This window comes from Malania oleifera, chromosome 12, assembly GCF_029873635.1.
Source record: "Malania oleifera isolate guangnan ecotype guangnan chromosome 12, ASM2987363v1, whole genome shotgun sequence".
NCBI lineage: Eukaryota > Viridiplantae > Streptophyta > Magnoliopsida > Santalales > Ximeniaceae > Malania > Malania oleifera.
Genome location: NC_080428.1, coordinates 60428504 through 60451237, shown reverse-complemented (window position 1 = coordinate 60451237; position 22734 = coordinate 60428504). Strand labels below are relative to the sequence as shown.

The 22734-nt window shown below is 37.6% G+C and overlaps 1 protein-coding gene across 1 annotated transcript in view; it reads left to right on the top strand.

Moving 5' to 3' along the window:
• LOC131144407 (uncharacterized) overlaps positions 1–21377 on the top strand; it is a 52103-nt gene extending 30726 nt beyond the window's left edge. The window contains exons 17-19 of the mRNA XM_058093042.1: positions 18814–18919; positions 19413–19501; positions 20943–21377. Coding sequence (XP_057949025.1) covers positions 18814–18919; positions 19413–19501; positions 20943–21105 — 358 coding nt within the window. The 3' untranslated portion in view covers positions 21106–21377. The remainder of the gene's footprint in view (positions 1–18813; positions 18920–19412; positions 19502–20942) is intronic.
• The last annotated feature ends 1357 nt before the right edge of the window (positions 21378–22734 follow it).

Genomic DNA, 22734 nt, shown 5'->3' with positions numbered 1-22734 from the left:
CAAATTAAAAACTGCAGAAAATTTTAATAATCTGTATACTCTGAAATAAAAGAATATCGTTACTGCTCATTCAGAAACACCAGCAACTGCAATCATCACTTCAGGACTTTCAACATCTTCAAATTCATCATGCCAACCAACATCAGAAGCAGCATATGCAAATCAGCACATTAGAACATCTCTGAATTCAGAAACTGTATACTGCTCACTTGCAGTGTCTGAATCATGAATATACAGCCACAGTATATTCAGAGATTTCATCAGCAATTAATCAACCACAGCCAACAACCAGAGTTCTGAACCCAGCCCTGCCTAAAATTAAGGCCTGTATACCAACATTCCAAGCCATACTGCAACTCAAGCACAGGATATATGAAACGGGTAACTACATTCAGAACATACTGAGACTGCAATCTGCAACAACTGCAAACAGACTTCATCTTCTAAACCTGTAACCAGAGCATTCAGTAACTATACTTTCAACAGAGACTCAATAACCGCTTGAGCGCATCTGCAACATCTCAGCTTTATAAACCTGTCCCTAATTCAGAAATCCAGAGAGAACAAGGTGCATCAACATTACAATCTGTGCTTCAGAAGCCCAACTAATCTCATTATCCTTGAGTAGACTGAACCCAAGGTCCTGTGAAAGTTGGGAATTTGTCATATAAAATCCTGTAAGTATGACTTTGAATGACTCTAATCATCGAGGCTATTGATGTAACTCCTCCTTCAAATCTCCTTTTGTTTCTAAAATTCCAAAGGAAGTAAACCATGGAGGTGAAACAAACTCTTTTGGCTATGGCTTGCATACCAGTACCCCTGGCTTCCTTATGCAGCCATTTGAGGGAAGATTTGATCGTTGACATTCTTCTAGACTGACCCAGCCAGTCCCTAAGATGGTTCCACACTGCTCTCAAGACACAGCAGTTGAAAAACAGGTGACTCTGGGTTTCAAACTCTGAATTACGTAGGACACATCATTTGTCTACTCCATCCATATTCAGGTTGTCAACGTTGCGTAATTCGCTCCTAGCACTAACCACAGAACAAAAGCATGTTTGGGTGTACTACCACTTTTCCAGACCACTTTGTACCAGGGCACCTTATGGTTTTTGAACCTCCAGAACTGACAAGCCAGTGCACAGCACACCTGGTCACCCACCAGCCAACTCCTGACTAATTCATCAGCTACCCTACTGGATCTGCAGGTCTGTAGTATAAGATTTTTAATCTAAAAAATTTTCTTGAGGAGTGGAGAGTCCTCATGCTTAGCCTCTGAGTCCCATATGCTACCACCCCTTAGGTACACCTGATTGACCCACTTGGACCACAAAGAGTCCTTTTTTGCATGGATATTCCACAAGGATTTGGTGTGTAGGGCCCTATTCCAGCTATCAAGGTCCATCACCCTTAGACCCCCTTCCTCCGTAGGTAATGTGTTGTCTTTCCAGGCTACAAGTTTTCTATTGCCTCCCCACAGAAACACTCTACACAATTTAATAATGTGTTTTAGCACAGCCTTTGGAATTGGAAAGATGGCAAGCCAAAAACATTCAGTCCCCTGAATAACTGAGTTGATAAGCTCTAGTTTACCAGCATATGAAAGGCTCTGACCAGGCCACGACCCAATTAGGTTGCTAATCTTGTCAATGAGGGGAGAATATTGCATGATAGTTAGTCTAGAAGCAGCCAAGGGTATCCCCAGGTACCTAAATGGAAACTCCCCATTTGAAAAGCCTGTGAGACATTTAATAATCTCTAGATCAGGACTTTTAACTCCTGCAGTATACAGACTCAAATTTAGCCCATTTGCTTTTAAGCCTGAACACTCTGAAAATTTCTTTAAACATTCCATCACCTGCTCAATGGATGAGACATCTCCCCTTGCAAACAATATCAAATCATCAGCAAAAGCAAGGTGGGATATCTTTAGGTCTCCACACCTTGGGTGGTATTTAAACCTTGAATTAGTTTCCAACGACTTCAATAGCCTTGACAGATATTCAAGACAAATCGCAAACAAAAGAGGGGAAAGGGGATCTCCTTGCCTTAAACCTTTTTTTCCTTTAAAAAAACCAAAGAGTCCTCCATTCAAGGATATAGAAAAGGAGGTAGAAGTGGCACACTCCATAATCCAACCAATCATGATTTTAGGAAAGTTTAGTTGTTCCAACATGTCTTTGAGGAAGGCCCACGACAGTGTGTCATAAGCCTTTTTAAGATCTATCTTAAGCATACACCTTGGAGACACTCTCTTTCTTGCATACTTTCTGACTAGTTCTTGAACCAAGTAAATGTTGTCAGTCATGCTTCTTTGCCTCACAAAAGCAGATTGAGCTGGGTTCACCAGCTTTTCAAGAATTGGATTAGTCCTGTTAGCAATTAATTTGGCAATGACCCATTACAACAAGAGATAGGATGAAAATCCTAAACTGAGTTTGCATGATGAGATTTTGCAATTAAGGCAATTGTGGTATGGTTAATTTGCTTCAACAATTTCCCTTTGGAGAAGAATTCTTTAATAGCTTTGGTAAAGTCATCACCAACAATACTCCATGCCTTTTTGAAGAAGCAGGATGAATAGTCATCAGGATCAGGGGACCTCTCCTCCCCAATTCCAAATAGAACTGATTTAATATCCTCATAAGTAACCTCTTTCATCATCTGATCTGATTGTGAAGATCTCAAAACTGGCCCTGTTGCAATCACCTCAGGATCAACTGAGACATACGAGTCCTCAGTACCGAGAAGCCCTTTGTAGAAATTCAGAAACTCATCAATGACCTGCTGCATTGAGGTAGTAAGAACACCATCTGACTTAGAAAGCACAGAAATATGATTTCTTTTTGAATGCCTTTTCATTAGTGAATGAAAAAATGAGTACCCCTGTCACTGTTTTTGAGATAGCAGCACTTTGCCTGTTGAGCTAAGAATAATCTATTTGCCTCAGATAACCTAACAACCTCTTCTCTTATCCGCTGGCTATTTCATACAAGCTTGAGTTGCAACAAGATTTTCCTTGAGGAGCTGAAGCACTTTGTCTCAATAATCTAACTCCTTGTCAACTTGATCAACTCTAGGTGATCCAGCTAAATATCTAGAAAGAACAGGAGGGGCTCGACCATAAATAGCCTCGAATGGAGTCAACTTGATGGGAGGAATGATAAGAGGTATTATACCACCAGTCTGCCCATGGGAACCATTGCACCCAATCCTTCAGTTTGTTGCTAGCAAAGCAACGTAAGTCTCCAAGCACCTGTTAACAACTTTAGTTTGCCCATCTGATTGGGGATGATATGCGATGCTTATATTCAATTGTGTTCCTTGCAAACGGAAAAGCTCCTTCGAAAAGTTGCTAGTAAATACTTTGTCACAATCACTAACAATAGACTTAGGAATTCCATGCAACTTGACAATATTCTCAACAAAAGTACAAGCAACACTTATAGTAGTATAAGGGTGAGTTATGGCGCCAAAATGAGCATATTATGTAGATGGTCCACAACAACAAAAATAGTAGACTTACCATGAGAAGATTGTAGTCCCTCAAAAAATCCATGGAGATATCTATCCAAACTTCTTCTGGAATAGGAAGAGGCTGTAGAAAGCCTAGACTCGCCACGGTTTCCCCTTTTTGTCGTTGACAAACATCACATTCTACCATAAACTTTTTGCTTTCATCCTTTATTCCGTTCTAGTAAAATTCTTAAGAAATGCGTTTGTAGGTTCTAAGAAAACCAAAGTGACCTACAACCAGTGATGCGTGTAATTCTTGTAGTATGGTTTGCTTGTGGGCTGAATTAGGCACTAATAAAATCCTCCCTTTATACAGTAAGTTTAAAGAGTCCCAAAGGTAAGGAGGGACTAAAGTTGGCTCTTTTTTGTAGCTTTTGGATAATACCTCTAGTCTCCAAATTTTGCCACCATTCCTTCTTATTTTGTTCAAGAGTAGTACATGCAGATATAGAAATAACTAAAACTTTTAACTTGTTCAGGAAGTTATGAAAGTGCATTTGCCAGCACATTCTCGGTCCTTTCAAGTAAATAATCTTATAGTCATAGCCCAACAACTTAGTGACCCACCTTTGTTGTTCCATGGAAGAGATTCATTGCTCCAAAAAATACTTCAGACTCTTGTGATCAGTTCTAATTTGGAAATGCTGACCAATTAAATATGGTCTTCACTTTGTAACTACATGCACTATGGCTTGCTTCTCTTTGTCATAAACAAACATGCTGATGTGGGATGGAGAAAGAGCCTTACTATTAAAAGCAATGGGGCGTTTGTCTTACATTAAAACTGCACCAATGCTAACTCTCGATGCATCTGACTCAATGATGATCACCTTGTTGAAATCTAGCAAGCAAGAACTGGTGTGGTGGATATTGCGTGCTTAAGCTTGACAAAGGCTTGTTTAGCTTTCTTACTCCATTTGAATGCATCTTTTTCTAGTAGAGCAGTTAGTGGAGTGCTAATTTCCGTAATCCTTGACAAACTTGCGGTAGTAACCAATTAACCCCAAAAATCCTTGCTGCATTTTGATTGTTTGTGGAACAGGCCAGTTTGTTATCACTTGTATTTTAGAAGGGTCAACTGAAACACCGTCTTGGGAATCAATATGCCCAAGGTATTCTACATGTGATCGAGCAAAACTGCATTTAGATTTCTTGACAAACAGATGATTCTCATGAAGAGTGATGAGTACAAGCAAATGACCTAAATGATCTTTGAGAGATGAGCTATATATTAGAATATCATAAAAAAATATGAGAACAAACTTACCTAGGTAAGGTCGGAAAATGTCATTCATGAGACTTTGGAAGGTTGAAGTGCGCATTGGTTAACTGAAGAGGCATAACCAAGAACTCATAATGGTCATTGTAAGTTCTAAACATAGTCTTTTGAATGTCATCCTTGTGTACCCAAATATGTTGATAGCCTAGTCTCAAGTTGAGTTTGGTGAACTGCTGGGCACATTCCAACTTATCTAACAATCCATCCACAATAGGGATAGGATATTTATCCTTCATAGTGTTCCTGTTCAGTGCTCAATAATCAACACACATCTGCCAAGAATCATCCTTGTTGATTTAGGTGTAATCCCAAGAGGGGGGGTGAATTGGGTATTTTAAAATTCTTTGAACCTATTTACCACTTAATCCCTATTTGTATATTTAACAAATCAATTTCAGGGATTTATGACAGAATTAAAATTATTTTATTAATGAGTTCTTTTTACCCAATTAATTGTGTGTAACGTTAATCAACATATACATGCAATACGAATAAATAAAATGTAGTGCGGAAAGTAAAGAGTTAAGGAAAGAGAGAAGACAAATGCAATTTTTACGAGGTTCAGCCAACTCGGCCTACGTCCTCGCCTTGAGCAACCCACCCACTTAAGGATTTCACTATAATCCCTGCTCCTTAAATTGGGACGGAACTTTCCTTACAATCCGCTGCTTACAAGAGGTACAACTCCCTCCTACTCTGCTACTTACAAGAGATACAACTCTCTCCTCACACCCGGTTCACAGCCCGAACCGTGCTTACAATCAAATCTGTAAAACACTCAAAATTGCTTCCAAATAAAGCTAGTGAGTACAATTTAAATTCCTAATTCATTACCATATGATGAAATTTGAAGCTCAGAATGTATGAAATGATACAATCGTTTTTGAATGATATGCTTCAACACACAAATCCCTTTTTATCAAATCTCCCTAAAATATTTATATAACTCAATGCTTTGGAAAACTTAGGTTAAATCTTTGAATACAAAAATAACTTTGAAGATTGCAAAGATTTTAAACACACTTTGTCAAAAACAATACTTATCTCAAGATTTCAATCTCAATGTGATCTTGGTAATATTTGACTTAATGTATATATAAGTATCTATATGATGAGAATACCAAAGTTCAACAAACTTAATATATGATTTTCAGAAAATATCCTTCAATATATATATATAGTTTATGCATTTCTAAGGATATCTAACCAAATAGTTTAGATATATTCAAAACATCAAGTCTTTAACTAAAAACACACTTGAATGTTACTCTTTGATCAATGACCTAATAAAAACTTTCTCAAGTATTGAACTTGTCAAAAACAATCTTTATATGAATGTGAAAACTCAATATCAAACTTCTCTAAAAATATTCAAAAACAGATGTTGATATGAGAATCTCTTGATAAAACTAAATGGATTAACCAAACCTCAATACCAAGTTGAATGCACAATGATTGCTAGATTGTCTTTTGTAAATCGAGGTAGCCTCAGCTCAGATTCGACGTAAGAACTTTAAAATCACAATCTAAAGTTTGAGTAGTATGTTCCAATTGAGCTAAACGTGCAAATCTCCTCAAGCGCATGCCAAAGGTTTGTTCTTGTGTATTCTCGTTGATCTCTCTCTTTGCACTAGGGTTTAGATGATGTATATATAGTGATCTTGCCTTTAGAATAGATCTCAACCGTTGGATCAAAAAATATCTTGCAAGTTCTCTTAATAAAAATTAAATTTTTAAGTTTTCCCGCAAGTTCAGACGACTGAGGTCAAGGGCCCAGACGACTGAAGTTCTTTTTAGGCTTTGAAAAAATAACCTGGACACAGGGTTAGACGACTGAGGTTGGGGCTCAGACGACCGAAGTGTCGAGTTCAAATGACTGAAGTGTGAGTTCAGTCTTCTGAGGTACTTCTATCTGGTTCTGAGTTTCACTAGAAAATTTTCAGACGATTGAACTTAATCTTCGGTTTTCTGAAGAAATTATTCAGATGACTAAGGTTAACTTCGGTCTTCTGAAGTTGCCACTTCAGACGACTGACCATCGACTTCGGTCTTCTGAAGTTCCCAATTCTTGGATTTTTTCTTTTAGTTTGAAAAATCTGTTTTGCTTTCTTTCTTGGCTCTTTTATAAAAATACTTTCTGGGGTTTTGACATTATTTCTAAGTCCATGAATGTCCCCTAATGACGTTCATGAAATGCATCAGTCCTAAAGTCATTCTAAGGTATGATTTGAGTCTCAAATTAAATCATATGAAAATGTAAGTACATGAGTTCTAAGTACCCATTCCCATGACGTTCTTGAACTTTGCCGCTTGCATCTTGATTCTCGTATTCTTTGAGTTCCATGGAATGTGCCAAGATATGTAAAGCTTTAATCTTCATGGCTTCCATTACTTGTTATCCTTCCGTGCATGCTTAATATAATTCCTGTTCATAATTTCAATTGCACAGATCAAATACCAAGTAATTTGTCATTATCAAAACAGGATTGGACTCGTAGAGTCAACAATCCTTCCTCTCCACTAATAAGACCAGAGAAGAATATGGACTGACACTTGGTTGAATTTTGCCCACATCTAACATTTCTTTCACTATCTTTTCTATTTTTGCTTTTTGAAAATAAGGATAGTGATAAGGACGAACATTATTAGGGACACTACCTAGCAGTAGAGGATGACATTGATCATGTGTTCACTGAGGTGGCAATTCCCGTGGCTCTGCAAATGGGTCAGAAAATTCTGAAATAAGGGTTTAGCCCTTCATCCTGGCCAGATTGATGTTGTAACCTTGGTGCTTGAAGTTGTACTAAGCAACCATGTCACTCCTTTTTAAGGAGCTTCTCCATACGATGGTTTGAAATTGTAGTGACATTACAACAATGTTTGATTTTAAGAGTCACTCTTTGGTCTACCTATTCACAACAAACTTCATAACTAGTTTAGAGAAATTCCAAGCTATATCACTTGAAGTCCTTTACCATTCAATACCCAAAGCCACTTCACAGTCTTCTAGTGGCAGCAAAGAGAAATCAACATACAAGCCATGGTTTTGCATAGTAAGTTTAACCTTTGGAAACTTGCTATGACATGTCATGGTCCTTCCATCTGCAACCTTCACCATCAAGCTTTTCACATTGCTCCACAAGATAGGCTAGCCATTTTGCAATTTTAGTGTCCATGAAATTATTAGTGCTACCTGTATCAAGATAGTAATAGGTTGGCATTTTTGGAAGCCTCTAATTTTCATGGTTTGAGGATTAGCATGGTTTGAGAATTAGCATAACCAACTAAAGCATGAACTGAAAAAGTGATAGATTCATCATTATCTTCATATTCCATACCTTCCTGATTTGAATAAAGGGAGTCATCCTCGACCGCTTCTGGCTCCTCCACTAGTTCAATCATCAATAGTTGCCCCCTTTTGCAACGGTGCCCGCTATGCCACTTTTCATCATAATGCCAACACAAACCTTTGGTCATTCTATCTCTAAGTTCCTCCCGAGTCCATTTTTTGGCAAGAGGATAGCGAGGAGTAGGCAGTGTGATAATGTTGCTGACATTCTGCTTGCTAATGGTCTTGTTGGAGCGACATCCTTCTTCTCTCAAGTTCTCTTCTTCTAACATTGTGAAGGAAATTGTAGCAATCATAGTTTGTGGCCGATGTACTTTGACCTCACACTGAATGTCAGGTAGGAGACCTTCAATAAAAGTATTGACGAGTTGGCTTTGATTCCAACCTTAGTCTTGTTTGATAGCAGCTCAAATCATGTTTGGCACTCAAAGACAATGCTAGTTTGACATAAGAAAGCTCGGTATTGATATTCTCATATTTAGTGGGCCCAAATTGGGCAAGTAATTCAGCAAATTCTGCCCATGAAGGCATTCCATAACGAGCTTCAAACCAATTATACTATTGAATAACATTGCCATCTAGACTAATAGAAGTAATCTCAACTTTAGATGTTTCTAAAGTTCGGTGAAAGCGAAAGTATTTTTCAGCCTAAGAAACCCAACTAGTAGGGTCGTCACTGCCCCATTGAGGAAATTCCACCTTCATACGAGAAAGATCACAATCACGCTCTCCTTGGTAACCTCTTTTGCGCACACACGGCTGCTCCCTACAATTAGCTGATGTAGAGGCATCATCTTCTCTCTCTTTGTGGAAAGATGTAATGAGTAGTTTAGAGAGTGATGCCTGGATCTCTTCAAATTGAGACTTGACATATTACTAAGTTCAGCCTTTAGCCTAGCTTCTATCTGGGATTCTGCTGAATTTTTTGAGGCCATTGCATTTGAGTGAAGATCAAGAATTCCAAGATCTTGCTTCTGTTGGTGGGTTAACGGCATCCACAAGAATGCCAACTTTGATACCATATGATAAGACCGTAGAGTTTTATCGTGGAGAAATTGCGGAAATTTTAAGAAGGGAAAATAGTAAGAGAAATAGGGTTTCATCACTTCGAGAGGATCTGCCTCCAAATTAGCCAAAGCTATGAATTATGTTATTGCTTGGATGGAAGGCCTATAGGGAATCCTCAATTCAAGTCCTTAATGGACTCAATCCCAATTGATTTGGGAATCCTAACACATTAAATAAAAATCCCAACATTAAATAATCCTAACACTAAATATAGTTCATTGGGAATCATAATAGATTAATTAGAAATCCCAATTGATTTGGGAATCTGATCATTAAATAGAAAATACCAATTGATTTGGGAATCCTAGTGTATCTTTAGTTCAAATTTAAACTAGAATGGGATACTAAGTGGGCTTGGAAAAGGACAGAGTGGAGTAATGGGTTTCTTAAAACACAGGTGGGCAGAATGGGTCGGTTTTTGCTTTTTGGGGGAGGAGGGGTGGAGATGATGGAAGTTAGCTGGAAGTTGTAACTTTTATAGGCTAGCATGGGTTTAAGTTGAAAACCTGCCTACCCAGTCAATGATGAGCATAGAAGTATTGTGCTAAAATGCATGTTATTTAGGAAATATCAACACAAATTCAAGTAGCATCCAGGTGGGTTTGCGCTCGAGCTGATCCAGGGGCCATTCTGTTGGAGAAGACTGTTGGGGTTGTCAAATCAGGTAGTGGGAGAAGTAGCATCTTGAAGTCAAAATCCTAATCCGGATGGCTGTGTGACTATGGGAGCTGAAGACGTGAAGTTGGATGATGATTCTTGTAAAGTGAGTGCCTCTCATATTGATGTTACGCTCAAGATGATGAAAATCAGAATGGGCATGAGGGTGAGGGACCTGCTTTGAGTGTTGTGGTGGCAGTGTGTGACCATGAGAGTTGAAAAGTTAAAGCTAGATGAGGGTTATTGTAAAGCAGTTGCCTCTCATATTGATGTTGTTGATGTTATGCTAAAGCTGGTGAAACTGATTTAAGTGTGAGGGTGAGAGACCTGCTTTGAGTGTTTTGGGGGGGGGGGGGGAATGTGAAGATTAGCTGCACTGCTCATTCTGATTATGTTAATTTGGTGGAATGAATGAAAAAAGGACAGTTGGTGTGATGGTGGGCAGTGGGGAAAATTCTCCTCTTATCTCATTCTTTTGGAGATTTAGAGTGTGGGACTCGTAGAGGGGGTTATTGCTGGATCAGTTACTGGTAGATGATCGGTTTAGAGAGGATTTTAATTCCTGTGAAGCCATAAAGAATAGTGAGGCTTCTTGCTTGGACTCAATGGTGTTTCATCTTTGACGATCCGGGGAGGGGGACTCTGGACCTGAGTAGAACTTTTGAGAATAGTCAAGTTATGCCATTTGAAGGCAGCTGCAGATCATCCACATGCTGTGGTTGAGGAGGGGACTTCGCTATTATCCTAGACAATGATGCTTTGTCCAATGCTCTGCATGATGCTAGTGTGTCTTAGGCTATTCTACTTTCAATTCTGTTATGGAAGAATAGGGGTTTTCTAAGCTCTTTAAATTTATCCTTCCCATTGAAGAAAGTTTGCCTAAATTAGCACATATAACTTTGTGCTATTGGGAGGAGCTTATTGGGGGAGGAGTTACATCCATTAGTCATTCCGCGCAGGGGGGGGGGGGTGGTTGAAAGCCGACCAAGATCATCAAACCCCTTGAGTAGACCTGACAAAATGAATAAAAATCAGTTAATCCAAACCGAATCCGACCCACTTAAATTGATGCATAATTGATCTACACGTTAAATGAGTTGAATATGGTTTGAATTTTTTTTATTTGTCTCTAAATGAGTTGATTGGCGGATTTAGGATTTTATTTTATGGATATCCGCCTATCCGCTAACAACTAATGTTTAAATTCATTGATAATCCCATATGTTCATGTTTATAAGACATCAAATCAATAAGCATAAGCTCTATTGGCCAAGGCCTAGTCCCATACTCTCAACTCTTGCACTAGTGTATGCGTCTCTAGGTCTACCCTATGCCTACATTCAAACTCAAGCCAAAATACTCAATTTTCTTGTGATCAAAACGAAAGTCTCTAAATTCTTGCTCTAAAAAATAAAATAAAATTATAATTTTGTGATTATTTATTAAATGTTTAATATATTACCAAATTATAATTTTAAAAATAATTTCAGTTATTGTGTTACAAAATAAATTGTTCATTGGATGGTAAAAGAAAATTATATTAGTGATGAGAATGACGTATTATCCGCCATCTGCCACGGATTATTTGATCCGAATTGCCATAAATCCGCAACTTAAACGAATCGGATATGGATTGTAACATCCTCATCCGATAATCTGCCTAATTTACCATGGATTATTCGACCCAATCTGCTTTGCCAGGTCTACCCTTGAGGGATGATTATTGAGTTGGTTTATTCTTTAGGAAGGAGGTTAGAGTTTCTATTTCTCCTTGGTTGTATGAGTGGAAGAAAAAGAGATTTCAAAAATATTGTTAAAAAAATCCTAGGGTCATCTTATTAGGCAACTAAGAAAAGAGCTTTAATTAGGGAGATGATGTTCTAGTCATTCTCTGAATATTGTGTTTTTTTTACAAGAAATAGAGTGTGGATGGGGGATCATTAGGGATATTTGCACACAGTTAGGGGTGAGGATTGTGTTGTTTTTTTGTCCCACATTGGTAGAATTATTCCACAATAGTATAAAAGGTTGTTTTGAATTTTTTATATTATTTGTCCCACATTGGAGAAATGTGTTTTTTAGACTTGAGGTTGAAGCTATATAAAGAGCTCAACTCTTCATTTGTAAAACACACCTCAAAGTTGTACTTTGTCAAGAAGTAGTGGATTGATCATCGGCATCCGAGGACGTAGGTAATTCTATACCGAACCTCGTAAATTTCTTGTCTTGTTCTTTTTATTGCTTTATTATTAGTTTCTGCATTGCTTTAATTTTCTTATATATTCAATAGTAATAGTTGTAGTATTGGTGTTTGGTACAAGTGGGGTGCCCGGCACAACAATTGGTATCAGAGCTAGGTTGAATAGTGTTGATACGGAGGTGTTCTTCTGTTAGGATCCTTGATTCCACGTTTGATGCCTAAGAAAGACCTTATCTAAGCGAGTGCTCAGAGACCATTGCGGCTCAGTCGCTCCCTGGAGGTCGGCCCGGTCAAAGTGGAATTTCATAGGATAAAACAGGGTAGATACAGTTGGTACGTACTATTCATCCTAGGCCTTTTGCTTTGTTGGTTGTTATTGAATATATAGAAGATGGCAGAAACTAGTGCAGCAGCAGTAGAAACTTTGTCCACACGAACTCCAACCCCTTTGGCTTCGACATCATCATCGAAGACGATAGCTAATGCTCGATTTGAGGTGGAGAAATTTGATGGTACCAATAATTTTGGTATGTGGCAATGTGAGGTGATGGGCATCTTGTATCAACAAGAACTAGATATTGCTTTGAATGATAAACCGATAGATATGGGTGACAGAAATTGGGAAAAGATCAATCGTCGGGCATGTGGTACGATTTGTCTGTGTCTCGCCAAAAATCAGAAATATTGTGTTATGAGGGAGACATTTACAAAGAAATTGTGGAAGACATTGGAAGATACATTTATGACCAAGAGTCTGAAAAATCGGCTCTATTTGAAAAAGAAATTGTTTCGCTTCCAGTATCAACCAAGTATTTCGATTAATGACCACATAAATGCTTTCAATAAAATTTTGGCCGATTTGTTAAATTTGGATGAAAAGGTGAAAGATGAGGATAAAGCCATATTGTTATTGAATTCTCTCCCTGATGAGTATGAACATTTGACCACCACTTTATTGTATGAGAAAGATAAAGTTACTTATGATGCTGTTTATACTGCATTGATTAGTACTGAATGCAGAAAGCAGGATCAGAGGGTCCACAAGGAAACAGCAGAAGCCCTAACAATAAGGGGACGTTCTCAGAGTCGTATGCCTGGAAGGAAGAGTAAATCTTATGGGAGGAGTAAATCTCGTGGGAGACCTGCTAAAGATGAATGCGCATTTTGTCGTGAGAGAGGGCATTGGAAGAAAGATTACCCTAAATTACAGCAGAAAAATAAAGGCAAAGCACATTTAAATGCCAATATAGCCAATGACGATGGAAGTGAGTTAGATTTTTCTCTTGTTGGAACATCTTCGTCACATTATTTTGGTGAGTGGATTTTGGATTCTGGTTGTTCCTATCACATGTGTCCCAATAGGGAATGGTTTTCTAATTTTGAAGAATTAGATGGTGGGGTTGTTTTTATGGGAAATGATAATACTTGTAAAACAACTGAAATAGGATTAATACAGTTGAAATGTCAAGATGGAACTATTAAGACCTTGACTGATGTTAGGTATGTTCCAAGCCTAAAGAAGAATCTAATTTCATTGGGTGCCTTAGAGTCTAAAGGGTTCACTATCACTTTGAAAGATGGAACCTTAAAGATTAAATTAGGTGCGTTGGTGGTGATGAAAGGAATAAGGAAAAATAACTTGTATTATTTACAAGGTAGTACAATTATTGGCTCAGCAGCTGTTGTTTCTGAGAAAGATGCAAGTTCAGATACAACCAAGTTATGGCATATGCGGTTAGCACATGCAGGAGAAAAGTCTTTGCAACAATTAGCTAAGCGAGGTTTGTTAAAAGGTGCAAAGGTGTGCAAACTTGAATTTTGTGAGCATTGCATTCTGGGAAAACAAACTAGAGTGAAATTTGGCACAACAATCCACTAGACTGAAGGTATTTTAGACTACATCCATACAGATGTATGGGGGCCCACAAAAACGGCTTCGTTGGGTGGTATGCATTATTTTGTCACTTTTGTTGATGATTTTTCTAGAAGAGTTTTGAGTGTATTCTATAAAGCATAAAAACGAAGTGTGATATTTTCCTTAAGTGGAAAAAATTAATTGAAACTCAAACTGGCAAAAAGATTAAACGGCTCAGATCAGATAATGGTGGTGAATACACGAGTGACCCGTTTATGAAGGTATGTCAGGATGAAGGTATTGCTCGACACTTCACAGTTCAAAATACACCACAGCAGAATGGGGTGGCAGAGCGCATGAATCGGACTTTGCTGGAGAAAGTTAGACAAAGGGTTTTGGGCTGAGGCTGTTAGATATGCATGTCATCTCATCAATCGTTTACCATCATCTGCAATAGGGGGAAAAACACCCTATGAGGTATGGTCTGGAAAGCCTGCTAGTGATTATGATTCTTTACATGTATTTGGTACTATGACTTATTATCATGTTAAAGAATCTAAGTTGGATCCAAGAGCCAAGAAAGCAATATTCTTGGGGATAAGTGCAGGAGTCAAAGGATACCGTCTTTGGTGTCTAGAGATGAAAAAAATGATTTTAAGTAGAGATGTAACTTTTGATGAACTTGCGATGATGAAGAAAACAATACGCAAGGAGTCACGAGTTGAAGAGAAGACCAGTGGTACTCAACAACAGGTGGAGGTTGAGACAATTTTGGGAAACCCAGTGAGAAATGGTAACTCCCAAGTTACGGTGGGGAATAGTGTACAAGAAGAGGAGATTTCAATTCGAGAATCTTCACAGCAACAACAATAAATTATTTCTCAAAAGCCAAGACGAGAAATTCGAAAACTTGCTCGGTATACTGATATGGTGGCCTATGCACTTCCAGTTGTGGATGATAATGTTTCTTACACTTTCAAAGAAACAATGAGGAACTCTGAATCAAACAAGTGGAAAAAAGCAATGGATGAAGAAATGCAGTCTCTTCATCAAAATCAGACTTGGGAGCTAGCCCAACTACCCAAGGGTAAGAAAGCAATTGGTTGCAAATGGGTTTATGTAAAGAAAGAAGGATTTCCAGATGCAAATAATGTTCGCTTCAAAGCTAGATTGGTAGCTAAGGGTTACGCACAGAAGGAAGGCATTGATTATAATGAGGTATTTTCTCTAGTTGTTAAACATTCTTCCATTCGAGTTTTGTTGGCTTTGGTAGCACAATTTGATCTTGAACTAGTTCAACTCGATGTAAAAACTGCATTTTTACATGGTGATTTGGAAGAGGAAATCTATATGACTCAGCTAGATGGATTTCAGGTTGTTGGAAAAGAAAATTGGGTATATAAACTGGGTAAATCGTTGTATGGTTTAAAACAGTCTCCAAGACAGTGATACAAACGATTTCATCAGTTTATGATGGGTCAGAAGTACATCAGAAATAAACATGATCATTGTGTTTATTTTCGCAGACTACAAAATGGATCTTTTATATATTTACTCTTATATGTTGATGATATGTTGATAGCTTCAAAGAATAGGGAAGAAATCAACAAGTTGAAAACTCAGTTAAATCAAGAGTTTGAGATGAAAGATCTTGGTGAAGCAAAGAAGATACTTGGCATGGAGATTCGCAGAGACAGAATGAGAGGAAGAGTTAGTTTGTCTCAAAAACAGTATTTGAAGAAGGTAGTACAGAGTTTTGGCATGTCTGAGCGGTCAAAACCAGTAAGCACTCCCCTTGCTCCTCATTTCAAATTTAGTGCAGATTTATCTCCTAAATTAGATGAGGAACGTAAGTATATGTCACAGGTTCCTTATGCAAGTGCTGTTGGTAGTTTGATGTATGCAATGGTTTGTACTAGACCTGATATTTCACAAGCTGTTAGTATGGTGAGCAGGTATATGCATGAGCCGGGGAAAGGACATTGGCAAGCTGTAAAATGGATTTTGAGATATATTATGAATACGATTGATATTGGTATAGTATTTGAGAAAAATAATACTATTGATCAACGTGTTGTTGGATATGTGGATTCGGATTTTGCAGGTGATTTGGATAAACGTCGATCAACTATTGGATATATTTTTACATTTGCTAATGGTCCAGTGAGTTGGAGGTCTACCTTATAGTCTACCATTGCCTTGTCTACAACAGAAGCAGAGTACATGACAGCTTCAGAGGCTGTTAAGGAAGCTATTTGGTTGCAGGGTTTACTTGAAAATTTGGGAGTTGTTCAGAAGAGCATTGTTGTGTTTTGTGATAGTCAGAGTGCTATTCACTTGGCAAAGAACCAAGTCTACCATGCACGAACGAAGCATATCGACGTTCGGTTTCATTTTATGCGGGATATTATTGATTGAGGGAAGATACTTCTTCAGAAGATTGCTACAACTGAAAATACCACAGATATGTTGACCAAGATTGTGACAACAATCAAGTTCAAACATTGTTTGGACTTGATCAATATCTTGCAAGTATGAATAATTTTGGAAGGCGCTGATGATGTGGAACTTCAGAAAATGTTGGTGACTAAAAAATTTGTTGAATTTATCGTCAAGGTGGAGATTTGTTGTTTTTTTGTCCCACATTGGTAGAATTATTCCACAATAGTATAAAAGGTTGTTTTGAATTTTTTATATTATTTGTCCCACATTGGAGAAATGTGTTTTTTAGACTTGAGGTTGAAGCTATATAAAGAGCTCAACTTTTCATTTGTAAAACACACTTCAAAGTTGTACTTTGTCAAGAAGTAGTGAATTGATCATCGGCGCCCGAGGACGTAGGTAATTCTATACCGAACCTCGTAAATTTCTTGTCTTGTTCTTTTTATTGCTTTATTATTAGTTTCTGCATTGCTTTAATTTTCTTATATATTCAATAGCAATAGTTGTAGTATTGGTGTTTGGTACAAGTGGGGTGCCTGGCACAACATGTGTAAGTGGTTCTTTTCTTTTATATTGCTCGAATTTAGATGGAGGGGCAGTGGTGGTTTGCTTCTGTATATATGGTCCTACTAGACCTACATTACCTTAGTTTAGGAAGGAGTTAATGTGGGGTTTTATTCTCCTAGGTGAATGCAGAATTTTAAGTGTGAATGCTTTGTTCTCTTGGTCTGGAGGTGGGGGAGGGCCATTGCTACTCAGATAGATAGGTTTCTTGTCAGTGAGGAATGAGAGGATGACTTTCTTGGTCCTACACAAGAAGTAATAGCTAGATCAATCTCTGACTATTTTCCCATTATAATGGAATCTAGAAAGGTTAATCAGGCCCTACGCCATTTCAGTTTGAGAACATGTGGATGGACCACCATCAGTTTCATTCTTTAGTTTGGAGGACTTGGGGCTGTGCAGTGGTAGGTTGGAAGGGTTTTAGGTTTATGAAAAACATAAGGGAGTAAAAGAGGATTTAAAGAAGTTGAATCTAGAGGTGTTTGGGGATGTCAGATTGAAAAGGCTATAATATCTCAAGTGATTTGGGTTCATTGTATGGAAAAGAGGATGTAGGGGAGAATTTTGGACAGGGAGGTTTCTAACCATTTTTTTTTTTTTCTTTTTCCTTATTTTTAAAAAGCGAGTTAGAGGTATATCTCAAGAAGGTTAGGAGTTGGAGGTCAAAAGCAAATTTAAATGGGTTAGGAAGGATGATTGTATTTCAAAGTTCTTCATATAATGGCTAGTCGGAAAATGAGATGTACCATATTAGAGATTTGGAGATGAGGGATGGGAGGTGATGAGGGATGCTCAGCTGATTGTATATGAAGCAATTTGTTTTTAAAGAAATCTTATACATAGGAGGATTGTTTTTTTAGGCCGATGATTGAGCCGTTGGATTGGAATCCCATTTCTAATACATAAATGTCTTCATTGAAGCGGCCTTTTGACAAAAGAGGATGTTATGGTGGTGGTGGTGGTTTTTGGCTTGGAGAGGATTAACCAGTTAAGGCTGCAGGTCCAGATCGGTTTAACATTGCGTTTTTCAGGAGTGCTGGGATCCGGTGAGGGAGGATCTATTAAAGATTTTTCATGAGTTTCATGGGAATGAGGTCTTGGGGAGAAGTGTTAATTCTACCTTCATCATATTCATGCCTAAAAGAGTAGATCAGCTAGGGTATTGGATTGTTGGCTATTAGTTCGGGGACTCTTCACATTTATTTTTGCACTATTGAATAGATTGTTTGGCACTCATTTGTTGGGGTTTGAGTCTGTTCTATTGAGTATTTCTTTTTAGCCAGATTTGGGTAGACTAAGGATGCTTACTGGTTGTTGCTGAAGGTGTGTTCTGTTTACCATTTTGTGGGGAATTTAGTTGGAATGGTATTCACTTATCTTTACTGGCAAGAAATGGTCTTTAGCATCCCTTTGTTTTCAGATATGGTAATTAGCATCGCTTTAGGCTTTTAGTGCGGGCTGTTTTAATGGTACTTGTTTTGAGGATGTTAATCATGATTAGAAGGCTTTATTGACCTGATTGTTTTTATTTTTTGTTTCCCCATTGTGTATGAGGATTCCTTGTTCTCCATTGCACACTCTTTCTTATTCCAATAAAAAAATTTATTTATCTATTAAAAGAAAAGAAATAAAATGTCAGAAAAGCTCCCAAAAGATAATAACAGTTAGCAGCTTGAGCAATAATTATGTCACAGTTAGTGAACAGTAAAGATGGCTCTTAATTTTTGTTTCTGCAACACATCTTTAAGTAAATTTAATTCTGTGCAGGAACTCACTATGTTGATGATATTTTTTAGGTTTAGTTTAGTAGCATTGAAGGATCTTAATAGAAGTACTATTTTATTGATTAATGTTCTAACTGGACTTTATCAATTATGTAGGGTCTTTTGTGTCAAATTCAGCTGTGATGCATCTTATGTCGTTTCTGGGAGTGATGATACCAACCTTCGGCTTTGGAAAGCTAAAGCATCAGAACAACTGGGAGCTGTAAGAAAATTCTACCTTTTCTATTTCTGGTTTCTTTTATTAAATTTGGGTTAAATTAGAGTGTTGTGCTGCCATTATTTTCTACTAAAAAATGAAGTGTCTGAACATTTTGAGATTTGAAGAATTTTAGGGGTTGGAAGATTTACTTAACTGCTAAGGTGGTGGTGTCCCTGCAAAAACTGTGACCTGATGATCATTATCAGTCTTGTGCATGGTCTAGCCAAAGGAACTAAAAAGTTCTTATTCTTCTTCTTTATATATATATGATTAATTTGATACCTTTTCATAGAACTAATAATCAATATTGATTATGATTTTTAAGATTCAAACTATATTGGTGCGGCACAAAGGTATAGATGATCAATTGAGTTGCACACACTTGATAGAAGAACAATTTTCATTGTTTTATTGTCTAACCTCCAGTTATGGAGTCTTTTCTATATTATTGCATCCTAACTTCAATGTTGACTCCAATCATTTTACATGCCTGTAGCTTCTTCCCAGGGAGCGTAAAAACCATGAATATCTTGAGGCTGTTAAGAATCGTTACAAGCATCTCCCTGAGGTCAAGCGTATTGTGAGGTAAAATGGGTTTCAAACAAGTTTGCTCGATTGCTTATAGTTCTTCTTCAGCTTGCTATATAATCTTCTTGTTAGACCCTCAAGAAAATTTAGAGTCAGCATGGTCATTTGACTTTTCATGGATCTGGGATATAAAGAGGATGCCCTAACATTTTCTTTTATTTTCTTTTTCTTTTTTTACTTGGGTCTCTCCCCTTAATACTTGAAGCATGGTTTTGATAAATGCACTTGGCTAAATGACACATGCCAACCATGTTTATGTGGACTTGGGTACAAGTTTCATGTGCAGGTGCTTTTGTTGGGCATGCCTGTTTTTAGAGATCTCCCACTGCTTTGTATCTGTAAGAGTATTCACGTCCCATATATAAGCACTGGACATGTGTGCTCTAGGGTAGGGAAGGGTTTTGGTTAGGGGTGTAATTGGTTCAGTTTGGTTGGTTTTAGGGATTTTCCATGCCAAATCCAACTTCCCCTTTTCGAGGAATTTTAAAGCCAACAAATTTTTCATCATTCTAAAACTGAACCAAAGCAAAACAGGCTGACATTAAAAAATTGTTACTTAGCATGCATGCTTTCAAAGAAAATTTGGAAAATTTTAAACATTGTCAATTTATATATAGAAGTGTTTTCAGACAACATAATTAACACGGTTCAGTTCAGTTTTTTTTTTTTTTTTAAGAAATAATTTGTCATGCTTGGAAACCAAAAGAACCTAAGCTGTCATTTTTTGCTCCAAAACTTTAGAACTGGAGATATGAAGAATGGTTTTTTCTCGTTAGTGTTGGTTTGTTCAGTTTGGTAATTGTGGGAAACATGCTGCCCACAGTGAATTCCTTAATCCATTTCTGCGCCTCTTTGCCAATAAATCAAAATTCTTAAGGTTCAAAACAATATAATGACATTATGGATTTTAAGACCCAAAAGAAGACACATGGCAATCATGTATCCATTATGACCCAAAGTAAGAGAAACTTGCAAATAATAAATGTCTTTACTCCTTTATCCTTTGTCGCCGTTCGAGGCATGTGACTTAATCAGGTTTTTCATTGGTCCAGGTTTTAAACCATTCTGCCTTATTATACAAGCTGGTTTACCCACCAAAAACGCTTTAGTTAGCCAGCATTTTATACGTTTAAACTTAAGAGTTACATGGAACTAGGAGTTTGCATATGTAAATAGTAGTTATTGTTATCTTTGACTACATAAATTGTGAATGGGTTAGTCATTAATTTTATTAGGAGAGATTCCAGTTTATATGCATGTGCAGCTACGAGCAGTGGAATGAGAGTTTCATATTTATTTTTAACGTGCTTAGATACACAAAATTGTAGGTTTAAATAGAGCTGCAAATTTACATATCTAGAGCTTGCAAACACTAACTCTGCAAATGGGAAAAAGTTGTTTCATTACTCATTTTTAAGCTTGGGTGGTGATTATGCAGGCACAGGCACCTGCCAAAACCAATATACAAGGCAGCTGCTCTCAGACGCACTATGATTGAAGCTGAGAGGAGGAAAGAGCAAAGAAGGAAAGCTCATAGTGCTCCAGGAAGTATTTCAGCAGCACCATTACGTAGAAGGAGAATCATCCAAGAAGTTGAGTGAGTTGATATGAAACCAACGGCTGGGATGTAGTTTGTCTGTGCTGTCTCAGATTTGGTCCTTGTCAGCAGAATTTTTCTATCTGCTCTATTCTGATGAGAGGCATAAGATCCAGGGTTTAGTGTTATGTCAATTGTCCGCCCATCCGAGTCCAGGGCAAGGATGATGAGTGCATTATATATTAAGTACTGTTTTGATCAATGCTGTACATTTGTCAAATATCTTAATCTTAGTAGTAATCTATTAAAGAACTTGAGGTATGCTCATTGGCAAAAGAAGGCTCAGAAGTTATGCTTCTAATTCTCTTTTGTTCATATACATTGTCAATTTACATCTCCAGATTTTCCCCAGGAATGGGTTTGCTGCACAATTCAGGTAATCAGAGGACTCGACCTCAAGCTACAGCAAAGAGCATTCAGGCGCTGCACCTTTCCATGAGTTGGAGAAACATCTACTAGCCTGCCTGGGCCTGGAGTTATTATCTCATAGCGCAGTTAGAGATGCACGCCAGAAGCTTCGCCGAGATTCTGTCTGGGAATTCTTAGTTCTCAGTGATGGTTTGATTATTCATGCGAATGTGGATTTCTACATTCGCTTACACACACACACACACAGACACACTTGCATAGTAGATATCTTTTTGGGGAACAGAGGATTATAAGGTTTTACGCCGCTCCTGTTGAGGCATGTTTCTCATTTTCAGCACTCCACAATCTAGGCACTCTTGCTTGCAGCACTTCCAAATTCTTACTGCTACCATGTATATAATCCAGTGCAGAAAGAATTGGCGTTTTGGGAGAACAGTTTTCAAAAGTTTAGGGCATAGAGCAATTTAAAAAAAAGAAAAAAAAAAGTTTTAGCAGTTTAACAGATTTCACTTCCATTCAAAACAAACCATCTAAATTCGATCGCATGCAGTGTGCCATTTGCAACAATCTGTAGGACATTAAAAGTTGCTGGAACGGAAAGTTCTGTGCTAAACCACATCCAATTGCAAAGCTTCCAGGGACCAAAACGGCCTGGCCTGTGTGAGGCACCACAAAACATCTCGACTGCCATCCTCTTGAGAAATATTTCAAATGGACTCTGCAATCCTTAGTAATTTGCAAGATCATTAGGCACTGTGGAGGCAGATTAAATCCTGTGACCATAGATTCCTACCCTAGCTCAATAATTTTCCTCAATTTTCGTGCACAAAAAATATCTTGAACTAAAATCAACGGACAAACTAAGGGGACGTTCACTTGTGGAGAATGGTTTTATTTTTCATTTTTTGTTTTCTTAAAAAACAAAGAAATATCATATTGTATTATAGTTTTACATAATTCGTATATAGAAGCTAGAAAATGACTTTTTGTTGTTATTTTTCTAACTTTTCTATAAGAATGTTGGAAACCGGAAATAAGATATTTTTTGTAACTCTAAAAGATTATAAATTGAAAATGGAAATTGTTTACCACAACTTAAGAAACCATAAGGGGGCGTCTGATTCACATCATCCTTTCATTTCGCAACTTTACTGTCCAAATTAGGTAAATGAGGTTTAAATTAAATAAAGCCAGTTTTAACACGTCCATAAGGTTATTGTGGACGTGTTAGCTCTTATGGTGCCTAAAATTTTTTTTCCACATT